General features: G+C 37.1%; 1 protein-coding gene across 1 annotated transcript; it reads right to left on the bottom strand.

Annotated features, from left to right (window-relative positions):
• Positions 1 to 97: 97 nt before the first annotated feature.
• Positions 98 to 4,426, bottom strand: LOC142545690 (uncharacterized). The gene is made up of 5 exons (XM_075653030.1): positions 4,045 to 4,426; positions 3,289 to 3,436; positions 2,637 to 3,087; positions 2,434 to 2,502; positions 98 to 915 (listed from the first exon to the last, which is right to left on the bottom strand). The coding sequence occupies exons 1-5, from the start codon at positions 4,135 to 4,137 to the stop codon at positions 423 to 425; spliced, it is 1,254 nt and encodes a 417-aa protein (XP_075509145.1). The 5' UTR covers positions 4,138 to 4,426; the 3' UTR covers positions 98 to 422.
• Positions 4,427 to 20,434: the final 16,008 nt, after the last annotated feature.

Here is a 20,434-nt window from a genome sequence, read left to right as displayed (position 1 = left end):
ATTCTATAAATTGATTAAACAATATTTCAAATATCTAATATTATGTTACACGCAACGCATGTGCTTATATCGCTAATATAAATAATTTGCGTACGAGTATCACCCGAACCAGACTTTTTCAAAAAATAACCCAACATAATCGGGTATCTGAGTTCTAGATTTACATAATTACATCAAACCGATATTTCGAAACAAAATTGTGGTGCACCAAAAACTTTTATGGATAGGTTTCAAGCCAAGACACACTTGAACGAGAAAATAGGCAAAAACTAACTTGACAGCTTTGCTAATCAACATCTGGTAATGAATATATACCCACAAAATTCCATGACCAATCGTTATGAACACGACATTTTATGTAAGATCTTGAAGGAAACCCTCCTATATACAAGAATCTCGAGTCGCGATATTAGTATCATGAGTCACACTAGCCTCAGCACAGCAACAGCTATTAATGCCACCACTCTGAAATATATATCCTTCAAATTTATTTCCAAAAGATCCATCATTTTCTCATCATTTGCACCCAACTTACCAGATGTTTTGCCAATAGAGATAACTGTATCTCTCAGATTATGGACCGCCCATGAAAGCGAAATAAGTCCCAACCCAAATCCCATGCTCAAAATCTTAGACGCACAGAAGGAAGCACTACTACAAGCAACTTTGCAGACTACCGCTACAATGACAGCAATTCCGGTCCCAGCGATGCTGGCAGAGAATCGAGTCAGAAGTTGAGGCAGTTCTGGACTAGATTTCTTCAATGATTGGAGTGCGTTTCTACCAGGTTGATTTTTGTTGACGAGTATTGACAAAAGAATTTCACACGCATGAACGTAACTGGTGTCTCTCTCTTTGTTGGTTTTTGATCTGATCTTCTTCTTTTGTGGTGCCTTTTCCTTCACCTTGTCGTGGCTGTGATGAAAATTCAACATTAATTAGAGGAATTTCGTCTACCTGTTAGAATTTTTTTGTGCGAGATATGATTTTGTCGACATTTTAATATATTGTTCACGTGGATGGCTACTTCTACAGATGAGACTTGAAGAAAGTGTGAATATATATAAGTGGAGGAATTGTATGCGAAGACACTGATAGACTAGTTTAGAAACACCGTAGCTACAGCTTTTCAGGCTGGAAATATAAGAATACAGTTTCAATTAAGAAGGTGGGGGGTTTCAGGAGCTGGAGCTCATTTCACGCTCATAAGGTTTGCTTAATGAAAATGTTCGTGAGCTCATGCCACAAGTTCAGCTCGCGACCTCAATCAGTAAAGAAGCTTTATACATAAATTTAAAATGAATTTTTTATATCATAATTATTGCCAGCCTCGGGTGTGAATGAGCAAAATCACAACCGTGACAGCAAAGAAGTTGATGGCAACAACAATGAAATGAAGAAACGTCAAAGCGGAACTATAGGAGATTGAGGGCATGCATACGCACTGAGTTGAAGATTGTTTTAGGCTCTTCAAAGATAATATCTCGATGAAATAATACAACAGGCCTAACACTTCAAATTATAACGATTTGTCTTGCTAGCGAGTTGGACAATTGCAGAAATGGTTCTATGAAGTATGAAAAGTGAGTTCTATGAAGTATGAACAGCTCACTTATTACGTAACAACATTGAGAAGGAGCAAGGAAGGAAATGTAAAGGCCCCTTCTTATAAGAAGGCAAAAACAAAACAGCAAAGAAATGCGAGAACACTTATTTCACGTATCCTACTAAATTGTCCGATTAACGCATAAAGTGATTTGAGGTTGGCATATATACAAATAACAAAATCTCAAAAGGCTAGTGAATTCACACAAATTTTTAAAGAGGATTTTTGCCATTGAAATACATGCAACATTAAAAAGCTGTCACAAATTTAAATAGATAATTGGAGACGTTAATCTAGAGGCATTTAAAGATACCTAAGGTAAAACCTAAAAATGAAACAAAATCATTAATTTATTTTTGCAAACGGTGGGGACTCATGAACATTTATGATTTAAAGGGTCACTGCATTATCTGTATATTATGTGAAAGGACGTGATTCACGCACATGTTTTCCTAACAGATGCACAAGTCTGATTAATTGGTTTTCCGTAAAGGTACCAAAAATTGGCTGGTCTTTTGCGAGCATAAGAGTTCTACATCTCTTGCCTTATTTTACAACCACAAAAATGGGTAGTTATGTATATGTTGAATGCAGAACCATGAGAAATCCAATGTGAGACAACTTAAATGAATTAAAAAGGGCGGGACGGATGAAAATTTTGAATTTATTTTGTGGAAATTTTACTCTCTCAAATATCACGATAAATTATATGTATCCATCATATGGACAATTTCTAGACAAGGCCGAACTCGTTCAAAATAAATAAATAATAATCTCTAGTCATTAATTCTGAGGTTTATCACATCGAAAAAGGTATCAAATTTTACCTTTTTAAAGAACCAACTTTCTCGGTTGGAAGCTTTGCTGCATTAGAGTTGATGCTCGCTCTTTTACGCCTGGTAAATGAAAAGGAAATACAGTAAGATTCCTCAAAAAAGAAGCAACCACGACAAGTTTCCAATAATAAGAAAAAGCAAACGAAAGAAACGAAATCTCATATTCGCTTCCAGTAAAATAACAAAGCTAATACCTCTCAAAGTAAGGGACCAACATTGTCTGTCTAAAGGATTTATTTGTGGTCTTTTTCAAATAAATGTCCGAGATCACTGAAACTATATCATTTATCTCAATCATGTATGAACCACGCATTATTTGGCCATTCGAGTTAAATGAACTTTCAGTACAGCTGCAACAATTCCTCGGTATTTCCACCACAGGTTCATCTGAGTACAATTCCTTGGTTGGGTATAAGAGAAACTGCTGAGTCTCGGAACCATTGATGAGGCTTCGAGAATGAGAAGTCAGAAGTGGAAAATCCGCTAAGAATGGTTGAGACCACACCATATCATAGAGCAAGGACATATCGAGTAAACCTCCTTCCACTCCTATTAATCCAGATGCCAGTAACTTCAAGATCTTTTCTTGCCTGGCACATTGCTCAGCAATACCAGAGCTGAAAAGTACCGAGTCTTGATGAATGCCTGATTTAAATAAAGACGGAGTCAATATCATCCAAATCTGGAGATTGGGAACAATCGAAAATTTTTGAAGGCATTTCATATATCAACAAAAAATGGATAGACATCTTTAATGAACCTGCATCTTGTCTGTATTCATCTTTCACGTTGATGATTACACTTAAACAGAACATTATAATTATTAGGTAACAGGGATATACTAACCTTGTCCACTGTCAATGAGTGGCGGTCTTAAAATGTTTGAGCCACTCCTCACAACGCAGTTACAATCTAATCCACTAGTGGATTTTAAGGTGAGGGGACTAATGATATCTTGATTTGATCCGTGACAGGGGAGACAGTGTTGAAAGTCCTGTAGCAAAGACAAAGAAGATAGCAATAGATGAACCTAGAATCACGAAGAGGAAGCTGATCCGAATAGAAAAAGATCGAAAACTCATTCTCAAGCTGTATCAAGAGTCCAATAGGTATCGCACAAGAATTTTACAATGCAAATACCAAGATGTATCACGAATCAAACCCATGATTCATTTGGTTCAAATACCTTCATAAAACTGCAACAACAGACATTTAAGAAAAACTTAGAATTAACTGTGTTTTCAGCAGGCATGTTGAATTACAGTCGTTCTGACTCAAAGAACATCGAGATACATCGAACTACATTCATTCCACTCAAAGAAAATCGAGATCATTATCACATGTAAATCAAATAATCCAATACTGAAATAGCAGACAAGATGTTAAATAAATTCCAAATCTTGAACACACCCCGAAAGCCTAGGCCTTTTCTTCTCTTTATACTTCTAAATCCCACATATTAGCACGACAACTAAGATTCTGAATTTCAAAATTGAGAGAGAAAAAAAAGGACCCATTTGAGCACAAAAAGAAGCCCAAATCAACCAGGGGTTCAACCGATCCAAGAACTTCGCCGGATGGCAAAGAAACTTTGATGTTTACCTTTAAGATCCTCTTAAAACCCTGTTCCGGATGGAAAACAAGACCTAAATCAGGAGGGTAGCACTGCGAAGCCATCAAACAAACCTCCGCCATCGGTTACTCTAAAGACACCCAGTTTCAGAAAGTCCCTTCAGTTTCCGCAAACAAGGATGTTGACGGGAATCCTCAACGGCAACTCACACAACATACCTCGAATTATCCTCCCCTGCACCTCAGATTCTTTATCAACCCGTAGAAGATATTAGTATAAACCAAGGCCCTCTTTAATCCGCGAATCAGTATGTTTATTCAAATTAGACGGGATTCATGTGGCTGTGGTGGAATCCAGGTTGGTCTACCAAGTTCAGACAAACTTCTTTTGACATGTTGTGTGTGGAATATTCTAGGTGATCATCACAACTGTAAAAATTTAAAATAGATTGAACGAATTAAGTGGGAGATTCACTCCAAGTCCCCAACAAATACCAATTTCATGATTGCATCGTGAGTATGGACGTGAATGGATCCGGGTTTTATCCGGACCTACAATGAACTCGTGCCTATGAGGTGGGTTTGAGCATATTAAATGGGTCAATGTGGTTGGTCTCGGGTCCGATTTTCCAGACCCGTCTGGGTATGGTGCGGCTCATGGGTCCTATAATACATACCTCATATCCGCCTCATATATGTGGATATAAATATTATAGGGTTTTAGTTTTATTAATTTTCATTTTTTTAGTAGCCCACTTCAACCGTAACGGTCTTAGCTATTCCTATGTCAACTGTTGCATTTGAATCTGCTTTTAGCAATAGTGGAAGAATAGTTGGTCATCATCTTAGTAGGCTTAATCCAACGACTTTGGAGGCATTGATGTGCTCGCGAAGATGGTTGTGGGGTGAGGTGGAACGTAAATATATCACAGTTTTATTTTGTTTGTACTTTCATTTTAATTTTGTTATTGTATTTTCTCTCTTTAAATTACATTTTTTTTTACAGTTTTAACTTAATTTTTTTATTTTTTCAATATACTTTCCCTCTTTAATTTTGCATTTAATTCTTCAAGTAGCTTACCAATTTGTCCCACCATTCTTGATGAAGAGGAAGATGATCCAGAAGAATGTGTTTGATTATTGTCTATTTGCTGATTTTATATTGATCTGTTTAAGTTATGTTATGATTTATTTTTGAGGATGTCAAGATTTTTTTGGAGAGCTAGTAACTCTTTTTTTTTAATGTAATTCTTTATGTCGTGAAAATACTTTGTTTGTTATTATTAAGTGTGGTCGAATACATGAATTAAATTTTTATTGTGTTATATTTAGAGGTTTGTCTGTTTCATTATTCAGTCATGTGAGAAGAAAGATTTGTAGAGCCCAAAATTCAGTACACGTAAAACGCATGTATTTATTTAATTGTTAAATTATTTATTTAATTTTAAAATGATTTATAGCGATGCATGATCTATTTAATTTGCATTATTTTAAATTATTTATGTTTATGTGTTGCACGTTAAAAGTTTTCTCGAGTTTCATGTTTCAGGCGATTGTTCGATGTGGGATCGAGGAGAAGAGACCGGTGACGATTTTGATAATTTTAAAATGTGATAAATTATTTTTAAGTTTAGTTTGGGAGCATTTTAAGTGATTTATAAGTTTTAGTATTCTAAAAACCTAAATTATTTACTTAAGTGATTTTAGAATTTTAAAACTTTTAAAGTCTAGCAGTTGTTAATTGAGTTAGTATTTTAAATTAACTTGTTAATTATTAATTAAGTAAATTTTACTCTCTAATTATCACCTAAATACACACACACATTTTTACACACACTATTACACGTAAGCCACACACACACTTTTATTCCATCAATTTCATAAATTTATTTTTGAGAGAAAACCTAGGGTTCCTCTACCATAGAGTAGCCGCCCCTCCCTCTGATCTTTCCAGCAAGTTTCGTTGATTTAATTGCAAGAAAATCGTGTCACGTTCGTCCCGGATCGTCCATCGCATCTTTCCCGCTTCGGCATCGTCATTTCGGTATTTCAAATCATCAAAAAGCATGTATATTCTTTCGTTTCTGCATCGATCTTGTCATAATAAATATTTTGATGTTTATTGTATGAAAATCATGTGTATGTTATGTAAGAGTTTGAGCAAATATGGTTGGATCACTTTTGAAATGGTTTTTGGATCTCAAAACTCGAATTTGCTGTCTTTTTAATTACTGGGACTTTTTGGTCGATTTTCTGGAAAAACTTTCAATATATGAAACGTAGAACTTTTTGATACCTTCGATTTGATATAAAATTCGAAATATTTGGATAAGATTTGAGTGAGTTATGGTCGTTTTTGTTGGACTGCTCAACCCGCGTTTTTCCGAAAATTATGTTCTTGATGTGTTCTTGAAGTTTTATTGTTGCAGGCTTCGTTGGAGATCGATGGGTGAGCATTGCTGTGTTTAAGTACATCGAGAATGATGTTGGGATGATTGTTGGTGTTTCGTTTCGTGTCGTTAGGCACTCGGTTGAATTAGAAGTCATAGGAATTGATTTGGTGTCAAATCTCAGATTTTGTGTCGTTTTGTTGTTGCATTAGATATTGGGGTGGTTGGATTGTTGGTACGGGTTGGAGTCAATACTGTAGCGTCCTAGGATGGGTCTTGTGGTATCGATTCATAGTCTAGACAGTTTAATTGGGAGAAATAGACAGTGCAAGAATTTTCCCGCAGATTTGTTATCCCGAGGCTACACGGACCCATACACGGACCCTTACACGGGATCCGTGCCCTTGTTTTCTTCGAAGTGTCAATTCATAGTGCCTATACGGACCCTTACACGGACCTTGACACGGGGTCTGTGTCCCTTCTTTTTTTGGGCACATTTTACAGAGCCTACACGGAGCCGTAGTCAGACCTGGGCACGGGGTCCGTGTACTTCCTTTTTGGGGAAAATTTTGTTGTTTGGTTTGGGGGTTTTGGTGTCATTATTTAATACGGTTATTAAACGAGGTCAAGTCCCGAGTAATCTAGAATGTCATAAGCTATTTATTTAATTCGGTGGTGAGCACGAATACCTACGTCTAAGTTACGCAAGATGAAATTCGGGTTAGTATGTGCAGCAGTGGCCCCAAGCGAGATCCAACGAATCTCTCAACGCCAAGTAAGTATGTTCGACGTGCAAAGAAGATACTTTTAAGTTTTTGAGGTATGCTAAATGTCTTGTGACCAAATTATGCATGGGATTGGAAAGCGGTAAAGTATGACCAGAGACCAATCCACCCCGTTAAATTATGAACGAGTTTAGATCGGGATTGGAAAGCGGTAAAGTATGACTAGGGACCAATCCACCCGTTAAATTATGAACGTGGATCTCATGTATGTGGCAGTTAATCTTCCCTGTCAGCCCAGTACTGTGGTTTAGTCTGATCAGGCGTATTTATGTATGGGTCACTTGCTTTGAAACATATCTCTACGCAAAATGATGTTATGTATGCTCAAGTATGTATGATGCAAGTATGTTTAAGAAAATTCTTATGATGATGGCACGTCTACGTTTATGCTACTACATTCATGTTTCAAGTACGTTTATGCTATTAAGTTCAAGTTCCAGTATGTACGTTCTATTTTAAAGCTGCATATGATTTTATTACGTAGTACTTGTTATTTCCAGTTTATGAATATTGAGTCTTTAGACTCACTAGACTTGATCGATGCAGGTGAGGATGAGTTTGAAGAGACGAGAGGTGGGGACCAGTGAGCTGGCTTGGATTGAGCGGGAGGCTAAACCCGAAGACCGCCATATTTTAAGTTCTTATGAAATATTCAAAATACTCTGATTTCACGTTTTGATTACAATGTTTAAACAAGCATTTTCCCTTAGTAACTTTAGTTTGAAAGCTTATTGGCGTTTATGAAAATTTTTATTTTTCCGCAAATTTTAAAATAATTAAAAAGTACGGTACGTTACAAGATTACTGTTTTTATTTTAAAAAATTTGGGTCTCACGGGTCTACCCGACCCCGTTTCTTATTCGAGGTGGGGCGGGTCCGAAGAATATTTAACCGGGATGAGACGGATAATAGGTCAAAGTTTTCTTGATGGGACGAGTCTTGGGTTTAGCCGTACCCACCTCATATCCGTCCCATTGACATATCTAATCGTGAGTAAATTTTTTGGTTTTTATTTTATATAAAATGATTAGTTTTAACAATTTTTTTATTTGAAAAATAGGTCATCTTATACAAATATATTGAAAAATCTATACCGGTACAGACTGATCTCGAATAAGATATATCTCATCTCACCGGATCTTGTCTGTAAAGTCGTGTAATTTGTCTTAACACGAACGACAACAATAAAAATCCAAATTATTCTTTTTTTATAAATATAGTCAGGTTATGATTGTTGGATTGTGAGGTTATATTGGTTTATTTAATATTTGATCTCATGAAATTATATTATAAACAAAAACTGCGCAAATTTAAGAGAGAATATTATTTAATTATATTTATTTTTGGAATATAAAGTAATTTACTTGAATCTATAACTATCTTTAAAATTGAAAATCGTGAAGACGTAGCTTCTGCATGGTTATTTCATATTTAAGATTTTTTTGGTTGAGAGAAATATCTTGATTGATTTGGATATGTCCTCTTGCCCAATTCCTAAGATGACCCGAGTTCTTCCTTCTTTCCGGGTATCACCATATATATGAAGATTGCAGAGAGTAATGTCTCATACTATAGAATGCAGTAGGCATTAAATGTAACTTGCCCTACCTACTCAATAATCCCTAGAGAAGCCAACCATCTCTTAGATGGTTTGGCATAAACCTCTCCCCTATGGGAGACGCCCGCTCCAGGTATTATTTCCCGGCGTTCCCTTCTTTTTCGATTCATCCCCTGGCCTCATTCAATGGTAGCCTCTTAATAGGGCTGGCTTAAAGGTTACTTTAATAGAGTTATAAGAAGGCTCAGTCAGTCGGGCTACTCACCCGAGCGCTAGCAGTAAACTGTTGGATAGAAAGAGTTGAGAAGAAAACTCAAGAACAAAAGAAAAAAACGAGGAGAACAAAAGGATTAATTCATTTGAATTTTCAAATGAATTTGAATGAAAACTCTACTTATTCTAGTGCATGTGGGTTCTATTCTCATGTTAATAAAAAATCCCTAAAGAAGTTAAGTTCGATTCCCCCAAAACCATTTAGTTACAAACCATGACAAAAGTACCCTAGGAAAAGCATCTAGCATTGACCATAATGGAATGAGTTTCCGCCAAGCACGAGCACGAGAAATCTTTAGGAACATTACACATCGAACAAAGAGGTGAAATTAGATTCACCCGTACGAGTAAAACAAAGTGAACTATATGAAACATGACCACCTATCACCTACAATCATGTTTGGTATTGAAAAATCTTCACCATATTTTTTTTGTGTGTGGAAGAGAAAGTATTAGTTTAAATAACCGGTGAATGGACAGCAGAATACGGTAAAAGAGACATTCACCACATCGAATATTCATGTTGACGGAACAAGACTGTGAAAATGGTGGGATGACATTAATTTAATAATTTTTTACTATATTATAAACATGCAAACCTTTTAAAAAAAAATATTTTTGTACTTTTAATGGATGTTCAAATTTATCATTATCATTATTTCAAAAAAATAAGAGAATACATTCCTAAAAATGTAGATACGATTACTAGAAGAGCCTCTTTCTTTAATGGAAAAATTTTTCCATTTGACAGGTATTAACAAATGTGCTTCATTATGTTGTAGAAAAAATGATATTCTAATAGATATTGGAAGTAATATGATGGAAGATGAAGAACTTTACATCTCATCCTTACGCTAGAAGTGGAAAAAGTTATTGGAAAACAAGAACATTATGGTCTAGACAAAAACCAAATCTTATAAATTTGTACAAATAAGTGGATCGTCACGAAGTAGGATGTCATAGGAGACATCAAATTCATCTTGAAGCATGAGACGAACATGAAAAGGAAAAACTTTCAGAAGAGCTCACATCAGAGCTAATGAAAGTTTTTAATATTGTAACTGCTAGACATGTGGAGCAAGAGGTCACATTTCGACCACCTATCAAGAAAATGATAGAAATGTAATAAGGCGCTTTGAATCAATTCCGGATATCAAAAAATGATTTATTATCAAGATTTGATTCAAGCATACCAGTTTGTGGATATTCCCTTAGACGAAAGTACATATGAAAAAGAATAAGTCTTGAGTCAAGAAGAATCAGATGAAGAAACATAATCAGAATCCGATTAAAGATGAAGTGTTTCAACATGAAACATATGAAGATGTGTCTTATTTCTTTAGCCAGATAACTATATTTCAAAACATAATCATGAGAAAAAACTCTAGCCTACAAAGATGTAACGGTCATGGGCCATGTCATAGCATGGGCCTCGGCCCATACCCACACACCATTACGCATAGGACTTATCCAGCCCAGACGCTGGAGTTTTTACCTTCCCAGGATTAGAATCCAAGACCTCCTGGACTTATATAGATCTTGGCAGCAATCCTGCTACCAATTGAGCTTGCTATGACGTGGCCCATGACCGTTACAAGTAGCTCAATTGATGCCAGGATTGCTGCCAAGATCTATATAAGTCCATGAGGTCTTGGGTTCTAATCCTGGTAAGATAAAAACTCCAGTGCCTGGGCTGGATAAGTCCTATGCGTAATGGTGCGTGTGTGTGGGCCGAAGCCCATGCTATGCCATGACCCATGACCGTTACAATAAAAGGCGCCTTTTATTGTAACGGTCATGGGCCATGGCATAGCATGGGTCTCGACCCATACCCACACACCATTACGTATAGGACTTATCCAGCCCAGACACCGGAGTTTTTAATTTCCCAGGATTAGAACCTAAGACCTCCTTGACTTATATAGATCTTGACAGCAATCCTGGTACCAATTCAAGTAAATAAATATATATACACACACACATATATATACATATACTTACCATTTAAAGAAAAGATAAAAGAAAGAAAAAGAAACCAAACCTAAGCCCTTCCCTTTCCATAGACCATCTCTGGTCCGAGTTATATCCATTGTGTCGCACTGCCTGGCTATCGGAGATCAAAGTCGTGAGCCCAGTAACCAACAACACCAGTCGTGGTGCCATGTTCTTGGCCTGAATCGGAAAAAAACAGAACACCAGAGCCTCTGTTTGTGGCTATGTCTTTGCGCACTTCTTGGTCCGATTTAGATTAGCTTTTTCTTGGTTTTCTTGGTTGATTTGTTGTTAGTTGAGGTAGTATTTGAAGCCTTTAAGTTTTCTATATTTCTAGTTGTTGTTCCGGAATTTTTAGGGCTTTTCCGGCGAGCCACCACCTCGAGATCACCATTGTTCGATTAAGTCTCGATTCTTGAGGTATTGAGCTCGAAATTCAAAATTTTTGAGTCATATTGTAGATTTCGAAATTGGGATTTTTATCTGTGTCAATTATTTTTGTCGATCGAAGTGCATTATATTGACGTATATATCATATATATATTATAGGTTCAAGCGGCCAATGAATTAGTATTGATTTGGAAATGCGTATATTTTGTGAATTTTCATTGAATATTGGAGTTTTTAAGAATATGTTGGAGTGATAATTGGCTAAATATATCGTTCGGTTTGAAAAGTTAGAAAAATAAACAATTCGGGAGATTATTCAATATTTATAGTCAAATATTGGATTTAATTTGTGAAATGAAGAATTATTTGAGGTAATATGTGATTTGGTGAAATATTGAGATTATGTTTTGATAATTAAATCATTAATTAGATTTTTAACAAATAAATTTAACTTTAGTAATTTTGGGATTAAGTTGGATTATTCTAGTTATATTAGTAATTTATGGGATTTTTCAGTTTATTGTTATTATTTTTAGGCCGAGCAGATTAAATTTGACTAGTTGGTGTAGACATGTTACAATTAAGTAACATATAAGAGTAAAACATTTTTTAAGCTTATTTACGTGTTAATCGTGAATGTTTATGTGATTGGTTGACTATTCTGAATTATTAAATGCCTAGTTGACTTATCTGTTCTTTCATGTGACATATTTATGACATTTAGTATATGACATCATATTATAACATATATGTTGAGCCCTATTAAACTTGTGTGGCGCCCCAAACCTCGCCACGTAATCATACAACATGTGACGTCATATGCATAAAAATTTTCTTTACAACGACGTAATAATATAATGCATATACGACAAAACAGTGCAATCATCACGCTATCTACATCAGTGCAGCAGAAACAGTATAATAAATACACACACAACTCAAATAAGACAATAAACTATACTGTCTCTATCTACTATCAACTACAGGACTGTTTGACTAGACACACCTAGTCCTTCACCTCTATCATGTCTCACAGCATAGTCCTGTAACATGTCCAACAGAAACAGCCCCCAAAGGGTGAGCATACACAACAATCATCATCGTAATACATAACAGTTATATTAACAACACAAAATATAACTAAAATGATAACAGAAATACCCCCTTTGTCGTTTCTGTATAATATGCCATCAACAACCTCAACAACATCACACTGCAACAACAACATCGACGATACGTCGCATCCCAACTCCGGCGACAGCAATATCGTCGAACGAACAACAATATCGACGATACGTCGCACCCCAACACCGCGACAGTAATATCGTCGAACGAATAACATCAACAATACGTCGCACCCCAACTCCGGCGACAGTAATATCGTTGAACGAACAACATCAACGTGACGTCTCCCAACAACGACAGCCAACAACATCAACAATAATAAACAACAGCAAATATAATATCAAATCACCCAATTACAATAATTTATCATCGTTCAACGCAATAGTATTCGTCAATACTAAACAATAACAATATATGTTCGTACATCAACACGTACCTGATAATCGAGTATATATAAAATCTGGCTATTTCTTTGATCCCGATGCTTGTGATGTATCTAAATAATTCAACGACAATATCAGATCATTGTCACCGTATCAACACAATAATAACAGCCTCAACATATAACATTAAATAGCCCAACAACAATTAGTAAAACTCGATTATAAATTCTTATTGTTCAACAATTTAATATTATGGTGTTTTTAATTCACAATACTACCATCAAATACACCCTAATTAATTAACTTCAAATAATATGCAATTTTACAACATCCGTCAAATTACGAAAACTTTATATCAACGTGTAGCCTATACTTCGTAGACTCCGAATATATAATCAAAATTAATAACAACTGAAAAACAACTCTCCAATCTCAATCCAACAATTAAAAATCCATAATTATAATAAATTAGGAATAATTCACAATAATATTTAACATTTTAACATCGATACATCCCTTTGGACCAGTCAAACGATCAAATTTTCCAAAACTCAAAACATGGAACTTCTATATCTTTCAGTGTTCTACGTTATATCCAAATTTCAAATAATTTGAACTTTATATGACCAAGATATCGCATATTTCTATCGTTAAAAATCATTAATTATTTAGTAATCTCACATTATTAAATCCATAACTTGTGATATTTACTTCACGCATTACAACTTGTTACATGTTTCTTCTGTTGTATTGCATTTCTGGAACACGAGGTTGTTATTTTGGACCTAGCTGGTGGTTTTCGAGTCGAGTTATCCCTGAGACCGAATTATGATTGTTTATTTCTTGATGCAGATTTTTGTGTGATATGTACTTGAAATCTTGACAATATAGATTGTTCATTAGTGTCTTTATGTTGTATCGTTATCAGATGTTTGGTTGGGGAGTCATGGATGTTTGTGTTAGCATCACGACCCATATGCTAATGTTGTGGATGTTTGTGTTAGCATCATGGCATTATGACAGGACGATTTAGTTGCATGATGATGTAGCTCTCCGGTATGTTGTTGCTCGAGCACTACTCATGTTGTTATCATATCATTTATTGGGTCATGTTACCTCGTTGTTATTAAGTCATGTTCATGCATTACATATTTCGTTTTATTATATATTTATGCATAATTTATTTTTATTATTGTCGTTGCTTAATTGTTTCATACCAGAATTCTAACCTCAATATTTTATACTGAGGCTATTGTGGTTGTTTTTGGGCACCATGGTAGGTCACCTGAGTAGCCTTGCAGCACCAAACAGAGGGACCTCCGGTAGAGATCGTGATTGAGTTTGTTGTGCTCTTGATGGTTTTGGTTTTGGAAAATTTGGATGAATGTTTTTCGCGTTGAATAGAATAAATTGTTCAGTTTTCAAATATCCACATTTGATGTCCTAGAAAGGCCCAGGGCATCTTTAGACTCGAGCAGGAATGGATGACCAAAGCAAGACAAAATTTCAAATTGCTCTCGAGAAACTGAGTAGAGCCCGGGTAGAAGTTCGCCAGGGTTCATCTCCCCTGGCCAGTGTTCAGGTCACCTGACCAGCGTCATCTCTCCGACCAGGGTTCATCTTCCCCGACCAAGTTCATCTCCCTCGACCAGGGTCCAGGTCACACGAGTAAGGTCATCTCGCCCAACTAGGGTTCAACTTACCCGACCAGGGTTCATCTCGCCCGAACAGGATTCATGTCACTCAACCAGGGTTCATCTTCCCAGTCCAGGGTTCGTCGTGCCCGACTGGGGTTCATCTCACTTAAGGATGTAAACAAACCAAACAGTTTGCGAGCTATTCGGAGCTCGGTCTGATAAAAAGCTTGTTTGAGTTCATTTGTTAATCATATCAAGCCAAACTCGAGTTCGATTTCGAGCTTGAAAATTTAATCAAACAAAACTCAAGCCTAAGGATATTCGATTCGTTAGATCGCAAACATATTTGTTAATCAGCTCGCAAACTCAAACTCAAACTCGAGCTCGACTTGTTTAGGTGACTTGTAAGCTCGAGATCGAGCTCGGCTCGTTTAAGTGGTTCGTAAGCTTGAGCTTGACTCATTTGTTGAGTTGACAAATAAAAATATTAGTATGAACGCCAAAAGAAGGAATTGAACACAAAGACCACACAAGACCTTGTTGAAATAAAGATGTTATTTATATTTTTTATATGGATGCTAGATGTAGTATTCTGGGATATTCAATAATATACTAAGTTTATGTTTTTTTAGTTGTTATGTTGTTTTGGTTATTTATGAATGGATTAATATTTTTATGCCTGATTTAAAATTAGTTCATTGATATATTTAATTTTTCACAAGCTCCAATCAAGCTCAAACTTGAACTCAAATGTATGATTTACGAGTTCAAAAACGAGTTGAGCTCAAATCAAACTTGTTAAACATGATAAATGAGCTATTAATGAACCAAGATCGAGCCCAACTTAAATAACTTAATAAACGAGCTTTTAACGAGCCGAGCACGATATTTTCGCGAGCTTAGTAATTTCAAGACAAGTCGTGTTCGAGCTTGATGATAAAAGCTCGAATCGAGCTCGAGCCAAGCTCAATCTTATACAAGTCAAGTTCAAGCATTATACTGTTTGGCTTAGTTTAGATCGTTTACATCCGAAATATCACTTAATCATCAGAAAAATATTTTCAGATTGGGTTCCTTCCCACTTGAGCTGATTGTAAAGGGATGAGCCCACCAGTATGGGTCACCATGCCTCGAAATCATTAGCTTGACAATCAGTGCCCATGATAAGATCAGAATGGTATGGGTAGCCATGCTTGCTGACAAATGACAAGGCATGAGTAGTTGTCAGAGGACATGGCATGGGGCAGGCGTCAGATGATAGGACGTGGACAAATGTCTAATCAAGAACAGTGTTCAGACACCATAATCGAGTTCATCTTCTCTCTTATAAATGCCCAAGTTGGCTCAGTCATTTGGGACATGAGATATTGCATTCTACTGAATTTAATAAATTATCTCTCTACTTAGTGAATCTTATACTGACTTGAACGTCGGAAACCCTTTTGTCAACCCCACTAAAATTTTCTTGTCAAGTGTCTGCAGATCATCTGACCTAAGCTCATCCTATCCGATCAAGGGTACTCAAAATCCAGGCCTGACCACCTGAGTTCATCCCATCAGATAAGGCCAGGGCAGGCCAGGTCACTCGAGCTCATCCTACACGGTCAATGTTATTCACAGGCCAGACCAGGCCACCCGAGCTCATCCTTACCCGATCAAGAGTACTCACATGCCAAGACAGGCCACCCAAGCTCGTCCTACCCAGTCTAGAGTACTCAAGTCACAGGTCAGGCCAGGCCTCATCATCTGAGCTCATTCTACCCGGTCAAAAATCTTCACAGGGAAAGTAATTTCTCTGCCAGATAGATTGCCCACCCAAGTCATCCAATCTACTCGAATATCATCATTGGCGCCGTCTACGGGAAATTCGATGTATGGACTTAGATATGGTTTCCATTTAAAAATAAGCCCGACCAGCTTAACGCTCAAAATTTATCTATGCAGCTCTTCATCTGGCTCAAATTTCGGCAGCTATTTTCGAATTGGTATGGAAGGGCATTTGGTTATGCATTCAGTAGCATACAACTATATTAGTAATTTAATTCGACTCAACTAAGAGATCTCACACTACTGTATATGAATTCTGATTCAGGATTTCCAAGTTAGTGACTTTGTTTTTAAGAAAACTAGGAGATGTAGGAAAGTTAAGTCCATCAGGCATGAGGCCCCGACACCTTATTTTAAGCCCGAGAAGCATGAGACCCAGACACTTTATCTAAAGTTCGGGAGGCACAAGGCTCCAAAAAATTATCTGAAGCCTGGGAGACATGAGGTCTCTGCACCTTATCTAAAGTCCGAGAGGTATGAGGCCCCAACACTCTATCTTATGCCTGGGAGGCATGAGACCCTGACACCTTATCTAAAGTTCGGTAGGCATATGAACCCCTGATGCTTTATCTTAAGCTCGGGAGGCGTGAGACTCCGATACTTTATCTAAGCTCAAGAGACATGAGGCCCCGTCATCTTATTCTAAGCTCGAGAGGGATCAAGCCCTGACACTTTATCTAATCCCAAGAAACATAAGTCGCTGGCACCTTATTCTAAGCCCGAGAGACATGAGGCCCCAACATCTTATTTTAAGCCCGGGAGGCATAAGGTCCCAGTTACTTTTCAACACTTAGAAAATTTTAGAAAATGTCGGGGCTACTTAGTGCTTGGTCAGTTATCAAGACCTCACAGTTAGCCCGACTAACTAGCGAAAATTCAAGAAAAAAAAGATTGGACTAGAAAATGAATATTTCATCAAAAGCTGAACAAGTACAATGGATGGGCTGGGGCCAAGAGTCTTCTTATCATCAAAGAAAGGGTCAATGACATTGTTCATATTGGAGAAGTCTTCCATGTCCACAGGGAGAACGTCATCCTTTTCAGATTGTTCTTTTTTATTTGTAAGGGACGATATGAAAGAAAGAATTGACTATATTTTTGACAGAGTCCAATCATGACTAATCGGGACATCGAGTGTGACTCTAGCCCGACTATTTGAGGAGGGAGTGGTGATGCCCTAGAAATGCCCGAGTCATACTTGGATCAAACAGGAAGAGAGAACCAAAGAAGGTCAGATTCCAAATTTCTCCCAGGAAACTGAGTAGAGCCCGAGTAGAAGTTCGTCATGGTTCATCTCCCTTGACCATGGTGGGTTCAGGCCACCTGACCAGGGTTAGCTCGCCAGAACAAGGTTCATCTTCACTGACCAAGGTTCAGGTCACTCGACCAGGGTAAACTCGCCCGACCATGTTCATCTTCCCTGACCAAGTTTCATTTTCCCAAACTAGGGTTCAGGTCACTCGACCAGGGTTCATATCGCTCCACCAAAGTTCAGGTCACCTGAGTAGGGGTTCATCTCGCCCTACTAGGGTTCATCTCGCTTAATCACCAGCAAGATATTTCAAGATCGGGTTTTTTCCCACTGGGGCCGATCGCAAGGAGATTTGCTCACCAGTATGGGTCACCATTCATCGAAACCATTATCTTGACAATCAGTGTCTATGAGAAGACCAGAACAATACGGGTCGCCATGTCTGCTGACAAAAGACATGGAATGAGCAGCCGTTAGAGAAAATACATGAGAAAATAGCTAATCAGGAACATTGTCGAGGCACCATAACCGAGGTTATCTTCTCCCAAATAAATATCCAAGTTTGCTAATTCATTTGGTACAAGTGATAATTGCATTCAATAGATTCTATCTCTACTTAGTGAACCATTTGCTGACTTGAGCGTCGGAGCTGCCACGTTGGAACCCCTTCCGGTGCCTCACTGACGTTTTTTTGTTGAGTGTGTGCAGATTGTCTGACCTGAGCTCGTCTTACCCGATCAATGGTATTCACAGGCCAGGCCAGCCAGGCCACCCGGACTCATTCCACAAGACCAGGCCAGGCCAGGCCACCCGGGCTCATCCCATCATATCAAGCCAGGGCAGGGTAGGCAGATCATTCTAGCTCATCCTACCAGGTCAAGGGTACTCACAGCCCAGGTCAGGTCACCCGAGCTCATCCTACTAGGTCAAGACTACTCAAAAGTCAGGTCAAGCTACCAGAGCTCATCCTACCATGTCTAGAGTATTCACATCACAGGCCAGGCCAGGTCAGGACACTCGAGCTCATCCTACACGATCAAAACTCTTCACAGAGAAAGTATGCCTATCTGTTCGGTAGATTGCTCACCTGGCTTACCCTATCTACCATGCATCATCAATATATTTGGTTTTTGATAAAATCGAAACCAAACCAAGTTTATGATTTTTATTAAATACCAAATCAAATTAATTAAACCAAATTTTATTTGAGATGACATAATTTAGGCATAACAGAATATATGATAAGATCTTAATTTTACTTGGCAGGGCGGGTTCCGGGTTTGGCCAAACTTGCCACGAACCCAACCCATTGTCATCCCTAGAGACAACACTAATAATAAGACACTCAACTCCACAGGCTCATAAGCATAACAACCTCGAACTATTGGCACCCAAGTAGGTGCAACCCTCATGTACACACATGGTTTAGGATGGGCAATGCATTGTCATATATATAAGGACAAAGTTGTGCTTTAACTAACATATATAGTTTATGACCTAGTGGTCAGCGGTCGATCATATATTTAGGTGTGGTTTAATTTGGTTTGGTCTTTTATTTGTACCATTAGGATTAAGCCCATTAAGTTAGAAGATTTGACGGTTTGAGATGAAGAAGTTGAGCAATGATCAACGATGAAGAAGTTGAGCCATGAAAAAGTGATTGTGGAAGATGAAAGTTGATATATGATTCACGACCAGTGATCGTGGACTATGATCAATCTACTCAGAAAAATGCGAACAAAAGCAAGTAGCGTGATAAGAAAGAGGGCTACACACCTCATCAAACAACAACTCAAACAAAATGTTCTCTGAAAATTTCATAACTTCTAGTTAAGTTCAGTTTGATTATTTTCAGTTTTGTGATGTTGATTTCCTTAGTTTCTAGGATATTACTTCAGATTTTATTTTCAATTCTAATTGTAAAAGATGATAATCTTAATTCTTATTAGCACAATGGATTTAGTTGTTGTTCATGAATTTTTTTCTTTCAGTTTCATAAGTTCAATTCCTAGTTTTTTTTTTGGCTTACAAATAGAAATATGACCGATTCGGAATTCACATTACTTGTTTTTTAAAAGTCTGATTTCACATTTGGCATGATTTTGTGCATGTCATGCCTACACAATTTATGGGAAAACAGATTTTGGTATGCTTAGTTAGATCAAGGATGCCACCAAAATGTACTGAGAAATATAAAGGGATTCCCCATCACAAGGGAAAGACTGTTGTTTAAAAGGAGAAGAGACCTATGAATCAACATTATCCTCAAGGATATTCTTATTTAAGACTGTGGCCATCCTAGAGATTATCACCAACCACAAGTGTAGCGTCCTATGGAAGAAATAAATATGGGAAATGAATATCAAAATTAATAGGCATGAGAACAATTTTTGTTGGAAAAAAATATTGCTGAGTATGATTATTTAGTCACTTTAATATATAGATGATATGGTGGCCAAATTATGGCCTTAATCCTTTGGTTTGTGTGTTTAATTTTGAATTTATTGTGTTTGATTGAGGTGGAGATAAATTTAATGCATTATAGTGTTTGAAATGTGATTTACATGTCATAAATTGCTACCGAAGATACTATATCATTTTAAAGATATCCTCATGATTTTGTTGTGGTTTAAATATAGGGATCAAGAGTAAGATGATTCAATAGGTTTGAATTTTTGAGTGGAGAAAATACGAGGTTTTACTGTTGGCCAATATTGTATGAAGTATGCTAACAACAATTTTGATTATTTTTGTCATTTTTGGTATATAAAATTTGATGGTGTATCAAAAAAGTCTATAAGAATGTGA

The sequence above is a fragment of the Primulina tabacum genome, chromosome 1, assembly GCF_025594145.1.
Source record: "Primulina tabacum isolate GXHZ01 chromosome 1, ASM2559414v2, whole genome shotgun sequence".
Classification (NCBI taxonomy): Eukaryota; Viridiplantae; Streptophyta; class Magnoliopsida; order Lamiales; family Gesneriaceae; genus Primulina; species Primulina tabacum.
The sequence above is the reverse complement of the archived record's forward strand: the minus strand, read 5'-3'. Positions and strand labels throughout refer to the sequence as shown.